The sequence below is a fragment of the Elephas maximus genome, chromosome 11 (genome assembly GCF_024166365.1).
Source record: "Elephas maximus indicus isolate mEleMax1 chromosome 11, mEleMax1 primary haplotype, whole genome shotgun sequence".
Lineage (NCBI taxonomy): Eukaryota > Metazoa > Chordata > Mammalia > Proboscidea > Elephantidae > Elephas > Elephas maximus.
This window is the reverse complement of record NC_064829.1, coordinates 11,831,133-11,859,035: the sequence shown is the minus strand read 5'-3', so window position 1 is coordinate 11,859,035 and position 27,903 is coordinate 11,831,133. Positions and strand designations below refer to the sequence as shown.

General features: G+C 40.9%; 1 protein-coding gene across 7 annotated transcripts in view; it reads right to left on the bottom strand.

Annotated features, from left to right (window-relative positions):
- PIEZO2 (piezo type mechanosensitive ion channel component 2) overlaps positions 1 to 27,903 on the bottom strand; it is a 664,674-nt gene that overhangs the window by 118,993 nt on the left and 517,778 nt on the right. For all 7 annotated transcript variants that reach the window (XM_049901181.1, XM_049901175.1, XM_049901174.1 and 4 more), the window contains 7 exons: positions 24,239 to 24,362; positions 22,438 to 22,727; positions 21,171 to 21,319; positions 18,923 to 19,096; positions 9,033 to 9,250; positions 5,845 to 6,005; positions 156 to 332 (listed from right to left, as the gene is read on the bottom strand). In XM_049901181.1, coding sequence (XP_049757138.1) covers positions 156 to 332; positions 5,845 to 6,005; positions 9,033 to 9,250; positions 18,923 to 19,096; positions 21,171 to 21,319; positions 22,438 to 22,727; positions 24,239 to 24,362 — 1,293 coding nt within the window. The remainder of the gene's footprint in view (positions 1 to 155; positions 333 to 5,844; positions 6,006 to 9,032; positions 9,251 to 18,922; positions 19,097 to 21,170; positions 21,320 to 22,437; positions 22,728 to 24,238; positions 24,363 to 27,903) is intronic.

Genomic DNA, 27,903 nt, shown 5'->3' with positions numbered 1-27,903 from the left:
GACACTTGGGCAAAGCACATAGGGCTAGGATATATCCAGCCTGGCTGCGGTGACTTAAAAGACAGACAGAATATGCTTGGGGATGAAGGCTCCCCAGATATCCGCCTCACTTCCCTAAAGGCAGTCAGGAAGATCCCCTCATCTTTGAGACTCACCAAGGAACAGTTAACAGAAAAGTTCTCAGGCTTAATGGTTTGGAGCTGGTACAACATTTTGCAGACAATGATCACACACGTCCAGACAGTGCAGACACTTGAAGCCAGACGGCGCAGCTTGGCATATGGCAGAGCAAAAGCCCAAGAAATCAAAAATACATAGTTGAACAGAGACACCTGAAAACATAAAATCAGAAATGGGGACAAAATACGTAACATGGCATAACATCTAGAAAACATGGTGATTTGACTTATTCAGTTCAGTTCAGTTTAGCAAAGGCTGCTTGAACTCCTGGCATGTGCATGGCCTTGCCCTAGGTGCTGGAGGACCTATTGTCTTGCATGGCAGACAGCTATACAACCAGATAATGTTAACATAATGTAGCAATGGCCAAGCTGTAGACGTGAACAGGCTCCCGTGAGCACACCAAGTGAGTGGCTCAGGAAGCATTTCCTGGAGGAGATGATGGTTGAGCTAAGCCAGGCCAAGAAAGGCAACCAGGGAATTCCAGGTAAAGGATGAACGAGCAAAGGCAGGAAAGTGTGAAATAGCACAGTAGAGCAGGTAGTCACAAACAATTGGAAATTTCAGAGTTGAAAGTAGTAAAAAACAGCAGGAAGTAAGGCTGGAGGTGCAGCTGGGTGCCACCTTTGAATGGACTCTTTTCTAAACCATGGTTTTCTGCAGAACCATGCTACGTCACAGGGATCCCGTCTGTAGAACCATACTCTGTCACACGCATCCCTTCTGTAAAACCATGCTCCGTCACAGCAATCCCTTTTGCAGAAGACAGAGAGCTGTTGAAGCAGTTTACACTGGGGATTCTTAAGGTAAGATGGGTATTTTATTTAGATAAATATAACTGCAATAATGGGATTGGACTAGGGATAAGGAGACCGAGTTATAAGCTCCTGCAATAGTCCAAGAGAGCAGTGCTGGGGGCCCGGCTGGGGCAGTGGAAGGGGAGATAGAGAGGGGCCAGGGGTTTGTTGATTGATGGGCATGGGGTGGGAATATGGGAGGAAGTGTAAGGAGTGACCTCCAGGTTTCCAGCTTGGGAGCCTGTGTGGATGATAGCACTATTAAGTGAGATAGGAAATGCTGAGAGGTGAGCAGGTTTAAGGAAGGAATGAGTTCAGTTTGAACACGTGGCTTTAGATTGCATGTGAGTTCATCAATCAGAGAAGATGTCCATCAATTCTAGAAGTTCTCCCATAGCTAACAGTTCACTGAACAAATAGAAAGCACTGCGATTTTATTCAGTCACGGGAAATATCAAGTTATTCTAAGTATTGTTTAAAAATAATATCTGAATATTGTTAAAATAATCCCTAGGAACATTTAATATTATCATATGGAATTAACAATGTACTTAATTGATAAAGATTTATTGCACATGTACCAGGCTCTAGCACTATGGTCTATTGGAGGTGTGGTATGTGTTTCACTTATAAACCTATAAAATGAGAAATGATTCCTCTGTCATGAGACCAGAAGAATTGGATGGTGTCTGGTTACCATTACTGAATACATTGATCAAAGATTCTATAGAAGAATCTTGACCAAAAGGGGGAAAATGCAGAACAGACCTTCAAATTTTCATAGAATTCAGGATGGATGAACCCCTGAAACTACTGCTCTGAGATACTCTTTAAATCTTAATTCAAAAATATGCCCTGAAGTCTTCTTAAAAGCAAACAATAATTTAGCTTAACTAATAAAGAATTTCTGCCTTGAGCCTTGTTCTTTTAAGCTATATAGGATCAAATTGACAACATCAACTTGAACGGTTAGGAAAATTAAGGGGCAATAAGTTTATGTTAATGGGGGAGGAACAACTGGGAAGAAGAGCGTGAGAATGGTTGTACAACTCTAAGGATATAATCGGTGTCACTGAATTATACATGTAGAAATTGTTGAATTGGTGTATGTTCTCAACAAAAACAAAAATAAATTACAAAAAAAAAATGTGGAGACTCCATGAAAATTTTTAATTATGCAATTTGTTACCTGCTACTGTTCTACTGGGAAACCCTGGTGGCATAGTGGTTAAGTGCTACAGCTGCTAACCAAAAGGTCAGCAGTTCGAGTCTACCAGGTGCTCCTTGGAAACTCTATGGGGAAGTTCTACCCTGCCCTATAGGGTTGCTATGAGTCGGAATTGACTCGACCCCAGTGGGTTTGGTTTTTGTGGTTTTACTCTTCTACTTAACTACAAGGCAAGTCCCCTCTCTGAGACTTAAATGCTGAAATACTAGGGGTAGCAAGAACTGCCTTTCAGAATTAATTGGGGAAGAAAGGAAATCTAGAAAATTTAACTGGGAATGCTTACTTTGCTATCACTCTGCCACTTACTGATCAGCAGTTTTGGAGAAAGGACATATGCTACATTAATCGAAACTTGTAAGCCATGAGTGGTAAGCATGTGCAGCAGATGTCACTGCTGGGGGTTTTCCCATCATGGGCGAGTCGAGCCACTGGAGGCAGAAGTCCCTCCTCAGACCTGCACACATCAGGGCTCCCATCCACGCAGTTTACAACGTGGACGTGCCCCTTGAGCTGAGCAGCACGGCAGTCCTGATACAAATGGTTGCCAAGTAGTACTTTTCTAATGAGGTGAGATTCAGACCCATCACACACTGGACTGGCAGACTGGAGCTTTATAAGAACTACACACAAAGAGTCCAGACTTGCCTTTCTTCTCCAACTGTATAACACTAAGTACTGTGAGGGATCAGGGTAGAATAGAGAGACAGAGAAAATTCCCAAATGAGGTGCTGGCCAACCATGTAAAATTTTTGAAACAGTTAATCTGGAACCATTTAGAGAACTTTAAAGTCCACCAGAGTACAACTGCTCCATAGAATTTCCAAGGAGCGCCTGGTGGATTTGAACTGCTGACCTTTTGGTGTGCAGCCGTAGCACTTAACCACCACACCACCAGGGTTTACTAAAGTCCACCAGGAAGATATAAATGGTCAAGATAGTGAGGATGCCGGGAGGGCATGTGAGAGACTTCTTTATAGAGAGGTAGGGCTCTTTTCTCTGTCCCCCCAACCCCGAAATGATGTGTTAGGGTTGGGGAAGGGATGCTAGGCTCTCCACCCAAAGCCCTACTTCAAGCAGGACCACTCAGAGATCTTGAAATGTGTATTTTAGGATTTGGGCACAGTGAACTGACATCCAGCTTCCACCCAGAAAACCCAGGTGGCAAAAAGAGACTGGCTGCTTTGGTGGCAGGCCCAGGGGGCTGCTACATCAGGGTCAACCTGCACTAGTGCAGGAAGGAAGAAGGGAGGGAGAGGGCACAGGGCGCTCCCCTGACTGCTGCTTGAGAGGCTTGCCTGGGCAGTAACGGGACCCCAACAGGAAGAGTCCAAGAAGAGTGGACAGTGGGGAGCCCAAGGCAGGTGATGGGTGAGAGTGGGGAAAACAGATTTCACTGAGGTTAGAAGGCCACCAGTGGAGCCTCTGTGACAGAAAGGGCAGTTCAATCAGCTGCCAGCCCAGAACGTGAAGCCCTCTGGCGATGAAGTCTGCCCAGTCAGAAACCCCCTACCGCCACGGTCTCCCACCCTGACTTGATGGCCCAGTGAGGGGGTCAGCAACGCAAGTCACTTTACTGGAAAACAGCTGGAAGGGGGATATGTGTGGGAAAAAGCAGCAGCCATCCTGCTGCGCTAGTTGGCTGACATCCTGACTGCCACTTATGCTCGCTGGAAAGGGGAGAGGCTTCTACCTGGGTACGTGATCAGCGTTGTGATAACTGTCTGTGGCTGGACAATGCTATTCAAAGTAATAGTAGGGCTTTCCATTACTGAGGAATGACGAGAAAGTTGAAGGGACTCCCTGTGTTTTGCATTCAGGTGCACGAAGAAACCTTCCTCGCTGAATACAGTTTAAACGGACAATGATGGTCAGAACTACAGGTGTTTTTTAGGGTTACTACCCATGTGTCATAATTATAGCCCATTCATAAGAATCACTGTGAGTGTGCAGACTGGCGCCAACCACCACACCACAGGCAGACAAATGAGAGGCCTCCAAGGATGGAGTCCAGGATCATCTAGGAGCTCACTCTTAGGACTGGAGCCCCATGTCCAGTGGGCTGAGCCCAACACTGGTGGGGCACTGTGCTGCAACACTTTACAAACACAGGATTGGGCGGGTACTGTCAGCAGCAGGAGCCTCGTGAGTCTCTGGCATGATTTGAAGAGATAAAATTAGAAGTGAAAATCTGGCTCTCTGGAAGTCTGCACAATCAGAGAGAAGAACTATTAGGCCAATTCCATTTAGAGGCCACTTTTCTAACAGCATAACAGTATGAATAGATCATGGTTCCTTATTTATCTTATGGTCTTACCAAGGAGACCATATTCTCCAGACTCATTAAGGATAATTCAGAGAAAACTAAGTGCCTGCCTTTTTTCAGGATGTGTAAGAAAGTGGTGTTTAGAACTCTCCCTTTCTCTTTCTGGATGGGTTTCAGATAGTGGATACTCTGTGTTGTGCCCCCACTAAGTTCTCTTTGTTTGGTGTCTACTCTCATCATGCAATTGTCTCAATATGCCTCCAGAACTCCATCTGATGCAACTGAAAATCATCTGTACAGTAGATTTGGTTAATTCTGGAATGGCCTTCACTCATTTTTAGTCAAATCCCTTCTCTTTTACTTTTTCATTTCTCTGGAATATTCTGACCCTAAAATTCTGTCTGGATTGATCAATTCACCTGTACAGTTAGAATGCTTAAACTCTTTTGTTCTTATTTAATATACATATTAAGCTAGATTTTTGGTTTCAATTAAAACATAGACTTGACTGCTTAACTATGGAGCATATGTCACTTTCACAGGGAGAGTGGTCTCTATGTTTGGTCCCACCTGGCAGTGATCACTGATCCATTTCAGATGGTTAATAACTGTGTGGGATGGGAGAAAGTTCCAGTTAGACTGGAGAGCTCGAATTAACTATCCATTTGTGAAACTTTTTAGGTCACCTAGGTGGCGGTTTTAAGTTTTAAAAAATTATAAGCAGTAGTTCCTTGGCTTAATGGTAAATTTCTAGAGGACAAAGACTCCTCGGATTGCCACAACTCAAAAACAGTCCAGGAAAACTAAAAGTATGAGAGGATATTTGTTGAATAAATTGAAAGAGAGCTAAATCTTTATGCAGTAAACATTAAATAATTATTGGCTGAATGATGACTCTCCTCTTTACAGATGAGAAAATAGACCATATTCAAAGATTCTGTGTCTGGTTTCAAAAAATCCAATAATAAACCAGATGAGCTCTATTAAAGAATCTATAAAATTTTGGAACCTAAGTGTACTCCTTAGTAACATAAACTGGAATGTTACTGTTTTCCTCAAAGAGAACTGAAGGAGACGGAGTTGCATATACAGTGCAGAAAAGCAGCTGCTCTCGTGGGCTCTGACAGAGGACTAGATGAAGACAGGCAATCTTGGTAACGCGGCCAAACCAATGGGAAACTAAGCCATAAGCCTCTTTTGCCCTGCATCTTCCTTTCTCGTTCACCGGTGAACTGTCCTTGGTTTTCTGCATGTGGAAGCCTCTGTGTCCCTTTGAGAACGCTGGGGATCGCACTGAAAATCAGTGGAGTTGGAAAATAAAATAATAGCCAATTGTGGTTCTATTAAGCCTGACGATATGACAAATGTTTACTTGCCTCTTTCACAGTAACCCAGATAATGTACGATGAGACAATTTTGATGATGTGCAGCTCCAAAATCCACCACATGAACACCTGCAGCTTGTGAAAGTACTCCAGGAACTTCAGGAAGAGCACGGTGAGGCGGTCGATCACCAGGTGCCATTTGTTCTTCAGGTCTGCAAAACAGGAACCCACACTGAGCGTAACAAAGTCTCCTCTTCTTCTTCCTTTTCGCTAGGATATAAAGTACATCTTGGAACTTTCAGATTGGAACTATAAGCTGAAAATAGTGAACGAATTCTAAGAATACTAAGAACCAAATCTGAAGTAAGGGTTGGAATGGTTAATTTTGTGTGTCAACTGGCCTAGAACATGGTGCCCAGCTGTTTGGCCAAACACTAGTCTAGACTCTGTTATGAAGTAGTTACATGTGATTAAATCAGTTGGCCTGAAGTAAAGCAAATCCTTCCTCCTGTTGCCACTGAGTTGATTCCAACTCACAGCAACCCTACAGGATAGAGTAGAACTGCCCCATAGGGTTTCCAAGGAGTGCCTGGTAGATTTGAACAGCCGACCTTTTGGCTAGCAGCCAAGCTCTTAACCACTATGCCACCAGGGCTCCAAGTACCCTCCATAAAGTGGGTGGGCATCATCCAATCAGTTGGAGGCCTTAAGAAAAATAAGGTATTTCCCTAGGGTGAGTTCTGCCTCTGGACTATAAATAGACATCTTGCCAGACTCCTCTAATTTTCCTGTTACCTGACCTATGCGTTATGGGACACAAGATTGCAGGAGTCTCCAGCCTGTTGCCTGACCTACAGATTTGGGACTTGCCAGTCCCTACAGTAAAACCTGTTGCCGTCAGGTTTTGGTTAGCAGCTGAACTCTTAACTACTATGCCACCACGGTTTCCAAAAGTGTGAGCTAATTCCTTAAAATACATCTCTCTCTGTTTCTCTGTCTCTGTCTCTGTCTCTATATATGTACACACACACACACAGAGAACCCTAAGATATTCAGTCCAAAACTTCCATGTCATGATGATAACTTGGATATAAGACACTGACAGTCTGAGGGACAATGTTACTCTTATACACCTTTTGATTAAATTTGTGTAACTAAACATTTAGGTCTATTTACTCTTAAGGCTGAGCCATGTGTCCCTATTTCCCGGGAATGTTAATAATCGAAGAGTCCTCCAAATGGCATCTTTCTTGCCAAAGCTATGCTTCTGTAACTGGTGATTGCCCTTCGTTGGAGCTTAACCAGGAAGTGGATGGAGCTCCGGTCTTTCTGGAGGGCAAGCCAGAGCACCCATGGCAGACACCGCTCCCCTCCAAGGATCCAGTCTCACAAAGTGCGAGGAGAAGCATTCCAATCACAGTTGTTATCAAATTAGTCTTTATTCTTTCTACAGTGTGCCAGGGAGCAATATTGTGGAGACTTGGTCAGGCTTCAGTCAGGAAGGACTATACTGGTTAATATGAATGAAAGTTACAACAGGGCTGCTGTGCAGACCAGCACATCACCATATGTGTAGACCAAAGGTCACAAGCTCATGGGGATGTTAAGACCTAAGTCTCTGTGAGTAGCTTCTTTGCATAGCTTGGGTAGTTACAACAATTAGCCTACTGGGCTCAGCTTAAGGAAGGTTTCAGTTACTGGGAAAATGCTCATTTTACTGAGTAGCTCAGATGACAGTCAATAGGAATGTCCGGGTAATACATGAGCATACTATAAAGGGGAAAGAGGGGGCAGGTGCCAAGGACAGGTGCAGACAAAGAGGTGGGCTAACAAGGTATAGTTCAATTTCTGGTGAGACCCTATGAGCAAAGCTCAAGTCCTGTCTGAAGCAGTGTAATAAAATCCTAGTTTTATAATAGTATCACTTGTTTTGCCTGCTTGGTTCTCTCCTTCCCACTGAGAAGCACATGTCGCCCAGGTACGGAGAGGGCGTTTCCGGGCCTTTCCAGGGTCTTCTGAGGTGAGTGGAAGAAGGGGATCAGGTTCTGGAGGAGTTTACCCTTTGAGAGGGATCTTCCCCCTCATGCCACTTCTTTATTTTCCACTGTTGTGAAGCACAGAGGTCCAGCAAAGACAACCACAGCACTTAGCAGCATAGCCCCAGATAGCACCCCCAAAGGCCATGCTGTCTGGTTTCTCCCTATTTTCTGGGAATTACAGAATACACTAATTCTCTAAGTTCTCTGCCTTGCAGTACTATCTGTCAGGTCACATTTCCTGATCAGCGAGGGTGCCCCATTCTCATCATGCCATATTAACACATCATTTTAAGTCTAGGAAAAAAATCAGGAAAGAAGAGCTTAAAGAACCAAAAGGAATGCCCTAAAATGACCGCCACAATAAAACACCTCTCAGAGTTTGCCTAAAGTGATTATTATCCAGTTGCATTATTTCTGCCTCCAGTTCCCATGTCCTTTAGCGCTAGAACAGAACCAGAAATATACTCTAAAAGACCGGTTTCCTGAAAAAGCCTCAGAATGATTGGTTAAAGAACGTGTTTGAAGAGGCCATGTCTGCACTTTCAGGAACTCCACACAGCTGCCTGCTTTTGCTTCTGGTGGGAGCTTCCCTCTCTGAGATGGCTGATCAGAAAATGGTAAGTGCCAAACCCAGTCAGGCTCTGACAGGATCACTGTGGCAGATTACTAATTGATAACCAGCTGCCTGCCCTTTTCAAAGGAAGTTATTGGAGCAAATGCAACTGCTATAGTATAGTTAAACTATGGCATAGTATCACTACAGTACAGTTAAACCATGGTACAGTATCACTACGGTACAGTTAAACCATGGTACAGTATCACTACGGTACAGTTAAACCATGGTACAGTATCACTACGGTACAGTTAAACCATGGTACAGTATCACTACGGTACAGTTAAACCATGGTACAGTATCACTACGGTACAGTTAAACCATGGTATAGTGTCACTACAGTATAGTTAAACCATGGTATAGTATAACTACAGTGTAGTTAAACCACAGTATAGTATCACTACAGTATTGTTAAACTATGGTATAGTCACACTACAGTATAGTTAAACTATGGTGCAGAATAACTACAGTTAAAAATGCTGTTTAACTGACTGGGCAGACATATCTTCTTTGGGAGCCCATCTGTGTGTCAGTCACTCTGTCTGCCAGTTAGTATTTCCTGAGCACACTGGTAGAGGGCTGCTTACCTGACGTTTCTTCCTCCTCCTCTGAGTCCTCCTCTTCAGCCTCACCCTCCTCATCCTCCTCACTGTCTTTCCCAGGCTGGCCCTTCTCTGTGTTCTCCGAGCCACCCCCTGGGGTCTTCTCTCCGGGTTCCTCTGCTCTCTTCCCCTCCTGCTTCTCCAGGCTGGCGGTCAGGTTCATCATGGCCAGGTCAGGAAGGCTGCCTTCGGGATGAGCCAGTCTGTGGGCAGAGAGGGGCTGAGTCAGAGGAGGAGGGGCTGTCAGGGAGCTCAAGTGAGGGGCATGTAAAAGGAGGGTGCACAAAACTGAAAATCAGTGCAGGTCAAAGGTCTTCCATTGTGGGGTGTGAGCATCTTGTTACTTTTTTTATTTTTTATTTTTTTTTTTACCACTTTCTAAAACCAAACTGTAAACTCAGGTTTTGTTAGCTTTTCTAATTTAGGTTCTAGTGATTAATGAGTCACGAGAGCTATCGACACCTAAACTTGACATTTTTCCCGGGGGAGAAAATGGCCAGAGTTTAGGCTGTAGAAGCATGAAATGGCATCATGGAGAGCAAGCATTTCATGACTTCACAGGGGGACTTACTCATTTTGGTGGATTGGTAATTTTTTCTTGATGCTGCTCAAAGTAATTGGAATAGAAAGGAAAAAGAGGAGATGAGAACAGAAGAATTATAAGGAATGTCAGAGATCACACATCATGCGACATAACATCCGCAATTGCATTCCTGCACACCAGCTGCAGCAACGGCCTAGTGCCAGGTGCATTCCAGGACGGCGCTGAGAGCGAGCTTTGGCTACAGACCCTGTGCTGGCAGCTGATCTGAGAGTGAACGGGATGGCAGGATGGTACGGGGAAGAACAGACAGACTACTGAGGCAAATTACATCATGCTTTCTTATCAATGAGACAAACCATCCCACAAGAATTGAATCATCTGAATTTTAAACAAGTTGCTTTGATTCTGGACTCATCCTGCTTGAGCATTTAAAGGGTAATGCAGTGGAAGCTAAATCTTTCAGGAGTAAGCTGTCTGTAACAGGTTCCCTTCTGAGGTTTACTGGTGTAAGCTCTACACCGATGGAAACTGTTGGCACTGGCCATCGCGGGAGTGCCCGGGCCACAGGGGACACAGGAGATGGCGTTTTCACCGAGCCCGGACAACTCTGGAGCTTGTTTCACAATGGGCAATAACGAGTATGAGCCTTCTATTTCATTTAAAAAATACGTGTATATATGTTTTATTGAGATTCAAGTGAGCGTTTTAAACAACATCTGGGGACAACACAGTGCACCCCAGGAGAAGGTCTACTGGACATACTGATAATCCACTCCATTTGCAATCAGTCTGTACATTTCAGCCCACTACTGAGTGGACGATGATTGATAAAATTGTTCTACCGCAATAATTGTGAGCTCAGAGTAAATTATTTACCCCTCCTGGAATTTAGTTTAATTCCTATGAAATGGGATAGTCTGATTAGATAAAATCTAAGGTTACTTTCAACTTGCTGATTTTACATTTCTAAACACACCTGTCATTTTGGATAACCGTTGTAATAATTCTACATTGTCCCTAGACTTTTAGAGGGGTTATTACTCAAAAGAAATTCCATTCAACAGGGTGTCAAGAGTTAATTGATAGTACACCAGAACCTAACGATTAATTTAATGAAGAAAGAACATTCTGAGGGTGGTTCAACATTGGTGGAAGAAATGAAGTTGAATACTACTTTCCTATTAAGCTAGTCAAGTCACTCTGCCGACTTCTGGAAAGCTAATCGCTGCTGAAGCTGCAGCACCTTAGCTTATAAGTCAGTCCTGAACACCAGTGCTTAGGTCACACATTTGCTGTTCCTGCTTCGTCAGGACTCCAATATGAAATGCCATTAAATGTAAAGCCAGTCAGGTGCTACTCAGTTGTCTGTGTGTGTTTGTTCTCTTCAACCTTGCCAGAGAGTTACATTTTACAAGTGAGAAGATACTTCTCACGATGACAAGCAGCTCAGGAGTTTTTAGTGTGGAAGTATGGTCATTTAAGAGTGCTGTGACCTCTTACTGAGGAGAAAAGAACTTTCTAGTAATGACTACCCTTTACAGAGTGACACTCAAAGAGATGACGCTCTGTCTGCAGCTGCTACTGTGGATACAGAGCAAACGGTCCCCAAACACCAGGCACAGGCAGGCATAGTGAGGACAGACCATTGGACAAACGGATCAAAAGAGAACACTGGAGCAAGCTTTTTAGAAGTCAGTCTTCTGGAAACCTATGATATTCTACAAGGTATCAATGTGGTTGGGGATAGGAGAGAAGCAGATCTCCACATCTAATTTTGTCCTTTTCCCTCTGACCTGACCCTTCTGAGGGAACAGGTCCTAAAAGACCTGGTGCCTTCTGGGGCTGTCTCACATCAGGAGCTGGCAGTGAATGACAAAGAAGGAACTGCACCCATCAAGCTATCATTTCCTAGCTGAGAAGTTTCTTAACTATCTGAGAAATTTCCACAGTATGTGTCTATGAAAGCCTGCATGCATAAAACACATACAGGTCAAAATATTGTAATTGCGTGATTGGAGCTTACTACTTTAAAGACACCTATGCGACTCCTTTCCCTTTCTCCTGCATTTTCATCATAGCATGTTTGGAGCCAATATAGAGCCATGTTAAGAGGATGGGCTTTTGAAGCATAAAGATGTGCATTTTCAAACCCCATCTAGAAAACGTCCTGCCGTGTGACATGGGAAAATAACCTTTGAAGTCTCAGTTTACTGATATGTAAAATGGGATGTCAGTGCCTATTTCGTAGGATGTTGTGAATAGGGAGGTGATTTCTGTTAAGTGCTTAACACAGTGCCTCGTTCACAGGAATACTAAAGCAAGGAACCATCTTCTAATGATCAATTCTTATGCACTAGGTTTTGATAATCTGTATCATAAATAGATGCTCATGACCAGGCATAGTTAGAAACATTCCTCTCCAAGGGCCCACACAAAGCTGAACAACAAAGAAGGTAAACTAAACTCAGGCTGTAATTCTGTCAACATTCTTTAACAGAACTTGTACACTGAAATGGCCATGCGGAAGAAAAGGAACAAACATTCCTTTCTCGGGAATCTGCATGAATTCTCAACGTCTGTCTGCTGTGCCCTCCGACTACTTCACGAACCACAGGAAATGGCTGCAGAAGGGGGCTACGTGGTGGGGTCCATACAACGCGATTTCAGAGGCAGATTAATGACTAGCTTGCTATGATCAACAGCTCTGCTGGTTCTTGAGGAAAGCCTGTATACCTTGCTTTGGGTTCCAGGACAATTTGTGAAGCCCCACACCCATCCCTGGCAAATAAAAGAATCTTGATTTTTCAAATACTAGGGGAAAAACAAACTTTAGTAAAAACTTTCCCTGAAACTTCAGGCTAAGGAGATTATAATACTGATAATTCTTTTCTAATTATCATATGCTAATCGCCTAATCGTCATATAAAGGATTTTTACTTTGGGGCTCCAAATAGAACTGGAGATAAATTCTGGATTTTCAGAGAAACCCCAGACACTTGAAATCACGGTATGTTGCCTACCTTTCTCCATAGGGAGTTCCATTTCTTCCCTTTGCATTTTCTTTAACCTTACCTATCAGTTTGTTACCTTGCTTTTACTATGATTCTTGCTCTGAGCTCCTGCTCTCTCACTATCCGTTGTTCTCCATTCACACTCTGCTCTACAGTCGAAGATGAGAATCCGTTTGTCTACCCAATCGCTCTTTCCTTTGTGCGTCCACAGCGCTGTACAATCCTCAATTTGTGCATTTCTCTCTGTACCTACATCGTTTTAGTCTCATTATTTGTCTTCTTGGGAATCTCCCCCTGAAGAAATATAATCTTACTCTAGTCACCTCCCTCACAAAACGTAAAGTCAAGTGCTTGGTGTACTCTATGATTTGTTGAATGTGTGGTGAACGAATTCCGCACTATGCAGAAGCATTCTTATTTGAAACAGAAGAAACAAATTATGTTACCCAGATAGCCGAAAGGTTTAATTTTGTACTAGGACTTGACTTTGAAAAGCCACACATTAAGCTAGTTTCCATTTAAATCAAAACCAAACCTGTTGCTGTTGAGTTAATTCAGACTCACAACGCCCCTATGGGGCAGAGCAAAACTGCCGCATAGGGTTTCCAAGGAGCAGCTGGTGGATTTGAACTGCTGACCTTTTGGTCAGCAGCTGCAGCTTTTAACCACTGTACCACCCATTTCCATTTAACAAGATGGAAATTCCACCACTGTAAAATCTTACTAGTCTAAATTCCATTCATTAATAACTATTCTAATTTGGCATACGTAATAATTTCAACTGCACACTTACTCCATTTGTTAAATTACTGGAAAAAAAAGATGCCTTGCAAATTTGCAATCTTTATAAGTAATAAAGTAGAATATTTATATCTTTTAAGGTAAACTATTTTCTAGGACTTGAAAGTACTTTTACGAGAATGAATGCTTTATACACATAAGGTATGGATTTGTGAATTTAATATCAGATCTTAAATGTGTGTAATAACTACTCCTCCAAAAAGTCTACGAGGCAGGGTGGATACAATGGCTCTGGTCTTTGTACTTGGGAGTAAAATACATTACTTCTGTTAAAATACTCTAATTCATACTTTTTACTAATTCCTTTGGGACTTCCCCCACGATTATTCATATTACTAAAATTCTATCAGAGCTACCCACTGCCCTGAATACATTGGCCTTCCCCACACCTTATTCTGCCCCTAGTTCTACTCTGCCCTACAGGGTCACTGTGGGTCTGAATCGACTTGATGGCAACGGGTTACCCCACACCTTATAAGGTAATGTCTAAATTGTCATCAACCCAGAAGATTATGTTAGTTAAACTGTAGGTGTGATCACTCCTTCCGGACAGAACATTTAAAAGCACGTTTTTTTCCTTATGAAACAGCACCAAGCATGAAGAAATAAATTACGGGAGAAAAAAAGCGCATTTACTTTACAAAAGCATTCACCTCTAGTACGGCCTTTTGAAAACCGGGCACACTTTTTTGTGGTTGTGTGCCCTTGAGTTGATTCCAACTCATAGCCACCCCTATGGCAGAACACAACTGCCTCATAGGATTTCCTAGGTTGTAATCTTCATGGTAGCAGAGTGCCACATCTTTCTGCTGCAGAGCCACTGGTGGGTTCAAACTCCTGACCTTTTGGTTAGCAGCTGAGATCTTAACCACTGTGCCACTAGTGCTCCTGGGCACACCTTACACACAGCATTTCAGGAGTACATTGTAAAGTAAGAGATGGTTTGTCTGCTAAGGTTTTCCCTGGGGCATAGCTCTGGCCTTTCTTAAAATGTTAACATTCACAGAAAAATGAGAAATTTCACTGGAAAAAGTGAGTACTAAAGATGGAATGCTTCAGGTTTTTAATTTTTTGGGGGGGAGGGTGACTTTAAATCCTAATACTGTTTTCTAAAAAATCCTGAGTGAATTCATTGGACACATTCCTCTCCTGAGAAAGTCTGGAACAACAGGACAGGAACGTGTACCTGGTGCTGCAGAGGGAGCCTACCAAAGGCACCTCCTGCCTTAGTTTACGTCTCAACTGTTTCCTCATAAAGCGATTGGTAATCCTTCCTGAGAAACACAGAGACAGGCAGAGAAGGAGAGACAGAGAGGTTAGAAAGAGCGAGAGTGGGGAGAGTGAGAGAGAGCGAGAGAGAGCAAAAGAGAGCAAAAGAGAGAGAGAGCGAGAGAAGATACAGCTAGAACAAGGGTGAAAGGGAGAAAAAGTCCTTCTACTTGAAACTTAAAGAGTTGGTCGACATTTTCGGCTACAGTCTACATCTTACTTCTCTGTTAGCTAAGAAGGGGCTGACCTTTGTCTCTTCGACTATCAACAAAAGGGGCCCTCGAAGCAGTCAGCCCGCTCCACCTCCTCCAGCACTACGCATGGTGGATGCGGAGCATTTCTCAGGCTCCCTCCTGTGAGTCCTGCCTTCCTGCGTCTGCTGGCCTTTGTCAATCTTAAGATTTTACCAAAGAGAAAAACTGATGGATCAGAAAACCAAGACCTCTCTAAGAATTATTTTGTTAATTGGATTCACTGCAGATGCATGTCTCCACTAACTAACTAAATTACTACCTTTATTACTTCAGGACATGGAGTTATGGGAGTGAACATTTTAATTTCACCTACTTAATAAAGTGGTAGGAGTTTTAGTAAATTATATCCCAAAGGATCTTTCTCTTACGCTCAGGGCACTTTGAGGATAATGCTATATACAACACTTACCAAGCATTACTTTTTATTGTGTGTGGTTATTTTTGCATGTTTTATTTCCCCGGCTAGATGATGAGCATTCAGAGGGAAGGACCATGTCTCAATGCCTATCTTTGCACCTTTTGTTGTGCCCAAACAAGCTGTGAAACCTGGCAATGTAAAATGTCATTCTTCAATGATAGGCTGATCATTGAAGGCTGGACACGTATTTGAAGAAATTGATGTTTTCATTTTCTTTTAATCACATATTCTTGTGCCTATGTTCACTTCATTCATCAGATATCTACTGGGTATCACCTAATGAGAAGGCCTTGTGGTAGGTGGTCTGTAGACCTCTGGTGGATTACACAGCAGGTCCAGCCATGAGGTGCACCTGCCTCTAGCAAGGGGGAGCAGGTTGGGAGCAGGCAGCTGGAGACCAGAGGCAGTGACTAGAGGAGACTAGAGGAGCAGCAGTGACACAGGGCAATGAGGAGTCAGAGGAAGGGCAGAGAACTTTCAGCAGGTGATGCCGGCCTTGATGGGAAAGTTTGTGGAAGAGGCGGTTCTTAAGCTGAGCTCTAAATTATATGTTCTAGAAGGAGGTGAGCTGTCAGCAAGCCTGGGGACTCATTCTGCCAAAGAACGAAATTGGTGGGGCATAAGTTTGGACAAGACGATAGGCAGAGCACCAGCTGAAGACCCTGACAACCTCCAAACCCAGTGGACAGCACTCCTCAGTCTAATCACCAGTGCACAGAGCAACACACACCTAGGAGTATTCCTGGGGCCTTGCCTACTGCCAGAGGTGACTTTTCATTTATAAAGCAGTAAGGAGGGCAACACAGTAACAAGAAATGGTGTTTAGCAAAAACAAGAGAGAGAAGATCGAAGTACCCACCTATTTATTATGAGATACACACGGCCATTGACTTTGGCATGGCTACGAGGAGAGACGGAGCACAGAGTGCGTGCGATGGCAGGGGGAGACAAGGAGAGAGAGGAAACTGTTAGGTGGGCATGGCGAGCAGTAGGCTCCCGTCAGGCCTGTCTCACCAGAAACGCAGTTCATGCACTGAGGGCGCAGTGGCCTCAAGGCTCAGTACCAACATGAAATTCAACATAGCCAGGAAAAATGCTCAGAGACACACGTCTCTACATTCTTCTCATGCCTACCCATCTAAGATGTTTTACTAAAACTGTGCAAAGCTGAAATTTTCCAAGTACATTCTATCAAATAAAATATAGTCTAAAAGCTTAATGCTTGCTTCTTTTCCACAAGAAACAAGAAAATCGTACTAAGTCACCGTATTCCACGTTTTCTGACACTGAACTGAAAAGAAAATAGTTGTTTTATTTCTATATGAATAACAATGGTTTCTAAAACAAATCATCGACAAATTAAAGTGATATAAAGGTAATGAATATTCAAATAGTTCTTAATAAAATATTATACAATCCATCACAATTAATTATATTATTATCAAGATATAAGTCAAATGATATTCCTGAGAATGCCTACTTAATACTAACTTTGGAAACTGTGTAAAGCTAAACAGAATAAACTCTGCTTCAGACCCTAATGACATTTGCCTACACACACACACACACAACGAAGCAAGGAAAGGACAGTTGAATATTTACAGAAACAATAGTGCTGAGATCACTTTGACAAATACAATTAGTTGGTTATTCCACTCTGTGTGCCATTGTTTGTAAAGCACCTACTGAAGAGGTAGGAGCAGAGAAAGCAAACACGGCAGTGAAACCAAACCCTGACAGTATTTCTTTTTCTTCATCACTTTGACTTTAATGCAGCCATTGATTAGGACTCTAGGAACAAAAAATACTATAAAAATTATTAGTAAGAAAAATACTACATTGGGAAAGTTTTGCTAAAAAGATATCGAATGTTTAAAGGTAAAATTTGGGGACTTTTATGTTAAACTCTTGAAAGAAATACCCAAATTGCAAGCTTGATGAGTCTTTCAAAGCCACAGAACCTAAGGTTCCAGAAAATTTTTATCCACGGAACTAAGAATGAAATCTCTGGAGCCTAAACTCTTCAGACTTGCTGACTGATGCTGTAGTCCTTCCACGAATCCTCCTAATTGAATAAAGCATGTATTCTTAAAAGAAAATCTGTGGGGCAAATTCACTTTTCATGTATCTCAGTCCCAACAACTGTGATTCTTTGGTCCGGTAAAATCTTTGCTGAACCATACTATCTTCTACAGCTCTGAAAAATCTCTATTTTTCTGGGTAAACTGTGACCTATTTACCTATTTAATTGCATAACAGAAGCCTCAGAAACATGACAATAAATATAATTGCAAGGAAAAGCTTCAATATACTGGAGGAACTTTCAATGAAGATAAAATATAGAAGGAAACAAAAGACATTTAGAAGAAAAAAATTAAAAAGGTATTGTTAGCAATGAACAAAAATTACGTTTCTTCCACAAACAAATCTGCTTACTAAAAGATTTTTTTTACTGAATATGACTTTTCGAAAAATACGGTAAGGGTTTATAATTAAATGAAGTACGTTAAATAATCAGAGTTGAATACCGAATACTATTTTACAGAAGCATATATGTATTTGATTAATCATACACACACACACGTAATTGTTCACAAGGCTCACAAGCAGTGTTAAAAGAATCATCCTTTCCAGTTTCTACTACAGCAGAAATTTAAAGTTTACTATTTTATAAAATGTGTATGATAAAATACTGCTTCATCTTCTTCTTGATACACTCATTTTTTTCCTCTTTGAAGTCCAAGGGTTATAGGAAATTTTCAACTGTAGCATCCATACTCGTAATAGGGTCCCTAGTACAGCCCTTCGCTACCTCGGTGGCTTAACAAGAGTTTTTCCAAGAACTGATTACCATAGGCTAAATATGAGGCATAGAAGAAAATTAGTGTTAGCATTCATTTGAAGAATGCTTGTAATACCCCTGTGACGGAACAGACTAAGGGATGTGAGATAACTCACGGTGATTTCAATAAACAGGGCAGAACAAACAATCACCCATTTGTTACTTGAAAACAATTTATATTTACAGATGAGAAGACAACAAGAGAAAGCTGATGGCAGATGACATATTGTCTTCACTTTCCTTTCTAGTTACTAGCAGATTTCAGACTCTGTTCATTTAGCCAAGGTTCTTCATTTCCAAAAGAGAAGGGAAAATTCTGCCTGTCTTCTCATATGCTCTCCTGGTGGCTGCTTTATTGGTAGTCAATGTAACAGAAAACTCATCCCTGGAATTAATCAGATTCTGTAAATGTCCTAAAAATATATAAACATCGTGCCTAGACAGGAAATGCACATCACCAACTATATAAAGTATTTTAGTCTACATAGCTCTGAATCTACTCACGTGAATATCAAGGTCACTTTTTTTTTACATTAACCAGTGATAAGTCCCTACCAATTGTTTTAGAAAGTTTCATCAAATATTCTATTTTTTCTCTTTTTTTTTCACTCATGGGTTGGTACTCATGGAAAATTGAGGGTTGAAACTCTAAGTCGGATTATTGGCTTCCTGCAAGGTGGGCAATCAAAAGTGGGGGAGGAAGGCTGCCTTCTGGACACCAGGTACACTCACTCACCTGTAGATGGTGCTGTCTTCTTTGCTGGGAATGGACTTGAGGTCTGTGAGTTCAAGAAACCGGTCATGGAAGTAGTGGAGGTGCAAAATGCACACTAGCAGGAAGGAGGTGGGGATGAATATGCGAGTGAAAAGTTCAGCCACAGTAAACTGTTTTAAGCCGAGATCCTCAAGCCTGTAAAACAAAACAAAACAAAAAGCAAGAAACTTTCTTAGGCAGTGAAGACACACTCTCTTTGTCATAAACTATATCACATTCTTTTTTACTCTCTTCAGTTATACCATTTGTTTTTAGTTATACCATTTATTGCCTCCTACTTTTCCACACGTTCTAATTTGGTTTTTGTTTTCACCAACCCAATTCACCAGCTTTTACAATGGTCAATAAGTCCTGATATTGCTAAATTCACTGGCTACTTCTCTTTAATTCCACCTCTAGTCCTTCTTGGAACAGTCTTAGTTTTGATGCCACAACACTTCCCTGGTTTTCCTCTTCCTTCACTGTCTTCTCTTTAAACGCTGACTTCTAACTGCTGGAACATCTCTAGGACTCCATGTTGTGTCTCTCCTCTAGCTGTCCTTTTTTTAATCTTACCTAATCTCTCCTGGATTTACAAGCCATCTTTATGCTCCTGACTGTATCACGTGTATCTACAGCAATCTTCTCCTACAGACTCTTGTATCCATATTTCGTTACTTCACAATTATTTAATATTTAATGTTTTCAAAACAGTATTCTTTGTTGAACTGGTAAATGTTCTATTATACATATTTTTACAACCATTAAAAAAATCTGAACAAACCCAATATTCTTGATTTCCTTATTTTCGTCAACAAAGCTGTTCTCCACTGCCCTCTCCCCAATACATGGTGCAACCATCTACCCTGTGCAAAATTCAGACATGAGAAGCGAGCCAAGGCTCTTTCTTTTCCATCATCCATAGTTCATCCACGTTTCCTCCAAACTCCTAACCACTTCTTGCATCTCTCCATTCCCATCCTGTCTGCTGCTCTCATGCTTGGCAAGGCCACTGCCATCTCTCACAGGATCACTGTGATCGCTGGCTAACTGATCTTCTTGTTTCTACTCATTTCCCCACAAATCACTTTTTCTCAGGTAGCCAAGGAATCTTTAAAGACTCTTCAAATCTACCAAGAATGAAACAGAAACCACCACTATCTGCAGCGCCATGCACATCCAATGCCTCGCTGAACTCTCTAACCAGCCTGGTTGAACTTGTCGCACTCTAGCCTGGTCCCAGGCAGTGGCCCTTTCTGCGGCTCCTCAGACACCAGAGCTCTGTCCTGTAAGGAACCTTTGCACTTGTTCTTCTCTTGCTATAATTAATGCATTGGCACAGGCAGTGATGTTCTGTTCATCTCTCCTACAATATCAGCCTCACAGGGCGTAGACCATGTTCGCCTCATGTCCTGTTGTGTCTTCAGCACAGGACAATGTCTGTGTCAATAGAGTTCAATAAAACCTAAAGAGGTGCTATATTATGACTCTGTCCTTTAAAACTTCTCTCTTAAAAAAACCCATTGCTGTCGAGTCAATTCCAACGCATAGTGACCCTATAGGACAGAGTAGAACTGCCCCATGGAGTTTCCAGGGAGCACCTGGTGGATTTGAACCACCAACCTTTTGGTTAGCAGCCGTAGCTCTTAACCACTAAGCCACCAGGGTTTCCTGGCCACTCCCAATTCTAGCTGGATTTCCAAACTGATTTTAGAAGTTTACGGAAGCAAATGGAAAAGGGCAGAGCATTATCTAGTGCGTGCACAGGCCAAACTATCTCATCACTTTCTTAGCACTCACACAAATTTCTTTTTCCCTGGTTTTACCTACCCCCTGGAATCTCAGCACCTGCAACATCAGTGAGGACCTGCTGCTGTCTTTACATTCGGAGTCCATGGACCATGACTCATGCAAGAACAGAGTTCCAGTTTGGACAGCATGAAGCAGGGCTGGAAACGACTAAGCAGGTCTATTTCATGTGAAACTGGCATTGGAAAATGCCATTTCATTAACATTTATTGAGCGCCTACTATGTGCCAAGCTCAGGGATAGGTACAGACAACACAAAGGTGCCTAAGACATGAGTTCTGCTCTCCATAAACTCTTAGACGTGGCTCACATCTTGGTCATTTTTACTAAAATCTTCCTTAAAGAAGTTTTGAACAACATGCATTCAAGTCTTCATCGTGTTTCTCACTTTCACATCTCATCATAAGTCAAGATGGCTTACTTTTCTTTTTTCAACCCAGTCATATTTTGCCACAGGCCTGGGAAGTTTTCAAACTGATATGTGTAGATAAAAATAAGCACCAGCATAGTGTAAATAACCACTGACATCCAAAAGTATTTTAGAATTCGCCTCCACCATTCATAGTGCACCTGAAAGCAGACGTTGAAAACCAAACACAAAATAAAAATAAGTTATAGGAAAATTCACAAAAACATTTGGTTTATTCAACCAACAGAGATGATTATATTTACTGATGTTTGAAAAAAGTCTCTTTAACTTTCAGTTTTTAATACTCTCTTCCTAATTCAGTTGGATGGGTCTGGTTTAGAATCTCAGTCCTACCACTTGCTGCTAGCTGTGTCTCTGGGCAAGTTGCTGGGCCCACTGAGCTTCAGTTTTCTCTTCTGTAAGTACGCATTTTACAGAGTTGTTTTGAGGATGAGATAAATAATATTTTTTTGACTCCAAGCTGGGTACCTGGCATATAGGAAGCATTCAAGGAATGGTAGCTGCTGCTGTTGTTCGTATTATAAGACTGGGCAGTTTTGAAATTTAATGCAATATCATGTAAGTAAAAAGGTGGAACAACCACCTTTACCCTAAGCTTGTGGATATTCATTGGAGAACATCTACCCTGGATTTTTAAAAGTATGCAGAAGTTTACTGATTTCATAGTAAATACTGGTAGACATTTTTGTCCTCACATGAAATAATTGTTAACTGTAGCTGCTTTATTTATTTTGTAGGCTATCTGCAAGAATATTTGTTTCACTCGTTACTGCCTAGACAATATTGTCAGTTAAAATTGAGTGAGTGGAGAGTAAAATCTTTAAAAAATGTTAAGTAATTACATACTAAAGCAGCTGAAGCATTATAAGTACGTGTGTGTAGATAGATAGTTTTCTGATTCCAAATCCCCAAATTCAAGTGAAATGGGGAATGATCCACTAATTTAGATGATTCAGCCATGGTTCTTAAATTTTCTATTCAAAAATACAATCCAATTATACACGCTTCTTTTTCCAGTGTACTTTTATCAAGAATTTTGAAAAACTTTTTTCTGACATTTTGAAGAACCTACAGCTTAAAATCATGAAAAAGCTAAAGACAGTCATGTCACATTTTAGGATTCTTAGGATATAATGTTTAAATCCCATTAATCACTTCATATAATATGTTCATGGGATTGTACTAACCCAGAATCTCTTTAAATGAAGCTGGGGTACATGTGGGAATAACACAGTAGAGAAACAATGGTTCCACGTACCTGATACAAGGCCACACAGAATAGGAACAGCACCATGTAGATGATTTTGTACATTACGATTTTACCCTCAAAGCTGACAAAGAAGAACATGCCTCCACAGACATAAATCCAGTACTTAATGAACATGGCTACCACCAAATTTCCCAGGACTTTCATGATGTCCTGGTCATCTTCTTCCTCTCCTTCCTCTTCCTCTTCTTTCTTTCTTTCTTGCTTCTCTTCCTTTGCTTCCTCTTCTTCCTCCTTCTCTTTGGACTCACCTTCCACTTCTATACCTTGTAGCTCATCATCTTTAAAATATAAAACTGTGCTGTTATTCTTGACTAGTTGCCTGACCAAAACCACGCTTTGACCAAGTGTGATTCATGCGAGACACAGACATATATGTTATGAATCGCTACAGGATTTGAACGACTCTTACACTGTACTAATAAAGCAACATTCAAACTAATTCATGGTCAACTTTCATATCTTCTAAAAATACAGTTTAAAAGAAAATAATTTTGGGATTATTTTTATACTAATTGCTTTATAATGCCTTTTTTATTTCCAGAATCTAAAGAAAACTGAGTACTGTATGATTTAGAAAAAATAAATAAACAAAAATAACAAAAATCAAAACTATTAAATCAATTTCAAATTCTAATTGTTTCATGTCTATAAACAATCCAAGTAGGGTTTGACTAAATGTGGTTAATGCTAACAATCTTAACCAATGCCTAGTTTTAAATAACTAAAAGTATAAGAGTTAAGGCCAAATGTAATTTAATTTAAATTATATTTAGAGAATAACTGTAATTTAACTAAGTTTAAAACAGTTTCATCCATTGGATGAAAATCTTATTTGGCCTTACTTTCAAAGATGTTAATATGTAAAAAGCATATTTATGGTTACCAACATGCCTGAAATTTGAATAATTTATTCAAACAACTGGTAGACTCACAGTGTGGGCTGTGAAAGTGAGGACTCAGAGCAGTGATCTCAAGTTAACCATTGTTTGACTCAACTAACTGGTTAGTCGAATCACTGTTTATTAAAGACAGCCTAACTCATACAGGTAAGATTGAAATCTTACAGACTTTTATTGCTAAAAAAAAAAAAAACAAAACTCAGTAGTTAGGCCTAAATAAGAAACCATAATAAAAAATAAATAAATAAAGAGTTGGTCCTTGTTGGTTTTATCTCAGTTACCTAATTAAAGGATTAACAAGCCAGCTTTGCTTTTGTAAGTACTTTGTAACCCAAATACTTTTTAAACATTTATAGCTTCCTTTTCAAAGATGCTGCTGCTTCATTAACAGTCTGCAGTACAGCCTGCAAACAGGCTGTAAACTTCTACTGATTGGTAAATACAGGGAGGTAGGGAGCAAGGTTGTTCTCACCTTATCCACACAGCAGGCCTAAATCTATAGAAAGGATGATAAAAACATCATCCTCTTATCTTTGACTTTGTGGTAAATTATTTTTAGAGGGGGATTCAAATTAAAAAGATTTGAGTCAGCTTTTTGGTTCTAACACTTAATAAAAGTGTGGCCTTAGGGAACTCATTTAACTTCTAGGAGCTGGAGTATCTTCCTTGGTTTAACGAGAATCACTTTGGGGAGGATCCAATAACATGGTATTTTTAAATGCTCCTCGTTGACTCTCTAGTGCGCTACAAGTTACCTCTACTAGTACTGGTACTTATCACTATGGACTAACACTTGGCTCCCATCTGGCTGAATCAGAGAGGCTTTGCTTTCTGATGTGCTTCGGGACTCACAAAATCTTCAGTCACACAATATAGGCATACTGATTTACCTTTTTCTTCATTTTCCTGACTTCCAATTTTGACTTCAGATAAAAAAGCCTCCTTTTGTCGAAGAGTTTTCTGCTCTGTGAGATGCTGCCTCAGCAGTAGCCAAAAGGTAATCGTGAAAAGAATCTGAAAGGAGAGAATCAGCAAAACAAGAGTTAAGCAACCTTTGGAAGGTAAACACATTTCAAGAAATATAATGTTTTCTTCCACCATTCAGTGGCAGGGCAGGCATAATAAATAAATTTTAGTTATAAGAGAGAGTCAGGTCACTCCTTGATTTCAAATGATGGCAGCATGTGTGTGCCTGTGGCTGGAGCATGTCCAGCCCTGTCTAAAGTCCGAGGAAGATGCATTGGGAGGTCCAGTTACTCCCACCTGGGCAGGAAGTCAACTCCCTAGCAATGGTCCCCTCAAGCTGCTAATCCTTGACTGGCTTCCTGTCCTGAGTATGACATCATCCCCATTTTGATCTATAATTCTCTTGTATAAAATGCCTTTGGCTCTGAAATATTCCTTATTTTGGAGAACTCTGGAGAAGGGAAAAAAAATTCCATCCTACAAAATAGAATCTCTTATTATTCCCATCAGTCTTCCAAAGCTGAAGGAAGAATAGTCCCAAATAGTCACACTTCGGTATCAACGTTTTCTTGACGGTTTATGATTTCAGGGAAGAAAAATTGTGATTTCAAGGAGCTCCATTTTTGAGGGATTGCAGTGCCTGGCACACAGTCATTGTTTTTCCTTTTTGGCAATAGCTTCATTGAGATATAATTCACAAGTGTGCAACTCAGTGGTTTTTAGTTCACTCAGAGCTGTGCAACCATTATCAAAGTCAATTTTAGAATATTTTCATCACACCAAGAAGAAACCCCATAGTAGCCACCCTCACCCCCCCACCCCCAGTCCTAAGCAACCACTAGCTTTCTTTCTGTTTCTATAGGCTTGCCTTTTCTGGACGTTTCATAAAAATATGGTGGCCACAATAGGTGGCCTTCTGTGCCTGGCTTCTTTCACTTAGTATAACATTTTCGAGATGTATCCATATTTTAGTACATACCAGTATTTCAGAATAAAAAACCAAAAACCAAACCCATTGCCATCGAGTCAATTCTGACTCATAGTGACCCTATAGGACAGAGTAGAACTGCCCCATAGGGTTTCCAAGGAGTGAGTGGTGGACTCGAATTGCCAACCTTTTGGTTAGCAGCCAAGCTCTTAACTACTGCACCCTATTATTTGGATATGCCACATTTTATTTATCCTTTCCTCAGTTGATGGAAATTTAGGTTGTTTCCACTTTTTGGCTATTATATAAATGTTGCTATGAACATTCATGTACACATTTTTGTGTGGATGTTTTCATTCCTCCTGGGTATATTCTTAGGAATGGAATTTCTGCGTCTAATGGCAGCTCTGCGTTTAACTTTTTGAGGAACCTCCAAATGATTTTCCACAGCAGCTGAATCATTTTACATCCTACCAGCAACACATGAGAATTTTGATTTCTACACCTCGCCAACACTCGTTATATTTTTGTTTATAGCCATCCTAGTAGATCTGAAGTGGAATCTCATTATGGTTCATAGTAGGCTTTTAATAAATATTTGCCAAAGAAAGGGAAAAAACAGATAAATGAAGGGGTCATTCTTCACTTTGAATAACTGCCCACTTAAATATCTGTAAATATCTACTTTTCATTTTTCTTCAACATACACGTCATGCAAACTAGTCCTGGTAAACATGTTAGAATCTAATGAAGTCAAGGCCAGCTAAGAATCAGAGTGACTACACTTCTGAAAATCTACCATTAAACTTCTGGAAATCACAACTGATTGAAGTAAACTGCAATTTGAGGGAGAAACCCATGCTTCCCTAAGGCACATGCACAGAACCTAGGAGTAACTGGGAACAAATGGGACATCTCTCCTAGGGATGACGTTAAAAGTCGGGACTTGAAGAAGGCAGGTAGTATGGTTTGGCCGAGTTGGGAGTGGGCTGTCCTAGCAGTTTAAGAAGCTGAGCTTAGCAAGCTGCTGAGTCTGGCTAGGCTAGAAGTGCTCAGGCTTTGAGGACTGAAGCCTTATTCTTTCTTTCTCTCATTTTCTATCACAGTGACATAGCACTCTGCAAACAGTAAATGTTATGACTTATGTGATTGTTATAGAGATTTTATGAGCCTGGAGTTGTATTTTATTATTTATGACAATATCTTGTACTTTGGAACTCCGGATGCAATAAAATATAAATGCAGAACCCAGTTTCCCTAGAATTATTTTTGTGGTAACAAATTTATTTTCCAAATAATGTTTTTCCCCCAAAGAACTGATAATTTTAAATCAAACAAGAGGTAATTCAACTAATTGATTGGCATGTATTTTTTAGACATCTCACTGATATTCCAAGTCAGGTTGTAGCAGATTTATACATTCCAGAGGAGACGGTTTTGAAGTTCTCTTACAGAAAAAGACTAACTTACCAGTTGTATACGTGTGTGAGTGTGGGTATGTTCAAGGGGAAAGAGCGAGGGAGAGAAGAAAGGAAAGTCAGACAAAGCTGACTTGTGAGCAAGAGTGTTAAGAGGGACAGTCAGTATGGAATAAGGTTTGGGAGAGAAAGTGGGAGTGGGGTGGGCATGGGAGTTTTGAATGAATGAATGACTAAATGAATGAATGAAGTTTCCACGGTCCCTGAACATAGAGGATTATAGTCTAATTTCCAAATGCTATTAACATTCACCTGTTAAGATGTTTTTCCTTCACCCCAACAGTCCCCCACCAAAACATCTATTTTCTTGACCAATCCTTGGTCTAGGCTACTCAGTACCCCCTTTATGCCTGATTGCCTTGAGTATGGGGCATCTGGTAACCTGTAAAGAAGGTGGTTGCTCCCAGGAAATATGGATTTCATAACAGAGATACTAATTATCCTCTCCGCCTAGTGGAAAAAAATTTTCAAGGCTCATCCAGTACTGACACATGATTGCTTCTACTGTCTTAAAGTCATAAACACGAAGGGAATATAAAACGTAGGAATGCCTAAGCTTCGGAAATTCTACTGTCTTAAAGTCATAAACACAAAGGGATATAAAGCGTAGGAATGCCTAAGCTTCGGAAATAAAAACTCTGTTAAAATGGCTCAGGACAATAAGTGAATACTGAAAGACTATGCGATAACTATGGATGACGTACATATCATATACTACATTTTTATGCAAATAAGGCACACCATGTGTCTGTCTGCCAACAGCGCCCTCCTCCCTGTGAGGTCCATGTTGCTGTAAAGAACTCAGCACACTTAGGAAAATATCTTGTGGGGGGAGGGCACAGTTGGCACACAAGCATAGAAGGCATGTGTGATTTGTGTAAATATACAGTAATCTGTCGGAGAAAAACAGCATGCAAGTGCCATACTTTATATTTACTGCTAAAAAAGTGTTTTAGCACATTATTGGAGAAAGCTTGTTTTTATTAATAAACAATATAAAACGTAAGCAGGTTTTAAAAATTGAAACCTATCAAAGAAAGTCTTTAATCCTTTGAAATAGTTTTACATTTTTTTTTTCCTATTTCTCTATATAATTTATACTGGTTAATACCTTTTTTATTTGAACGTTAAACATTTTCATGTTGAAATAGAATCTCAAAGCATGGTGCAATATTTGTTCATG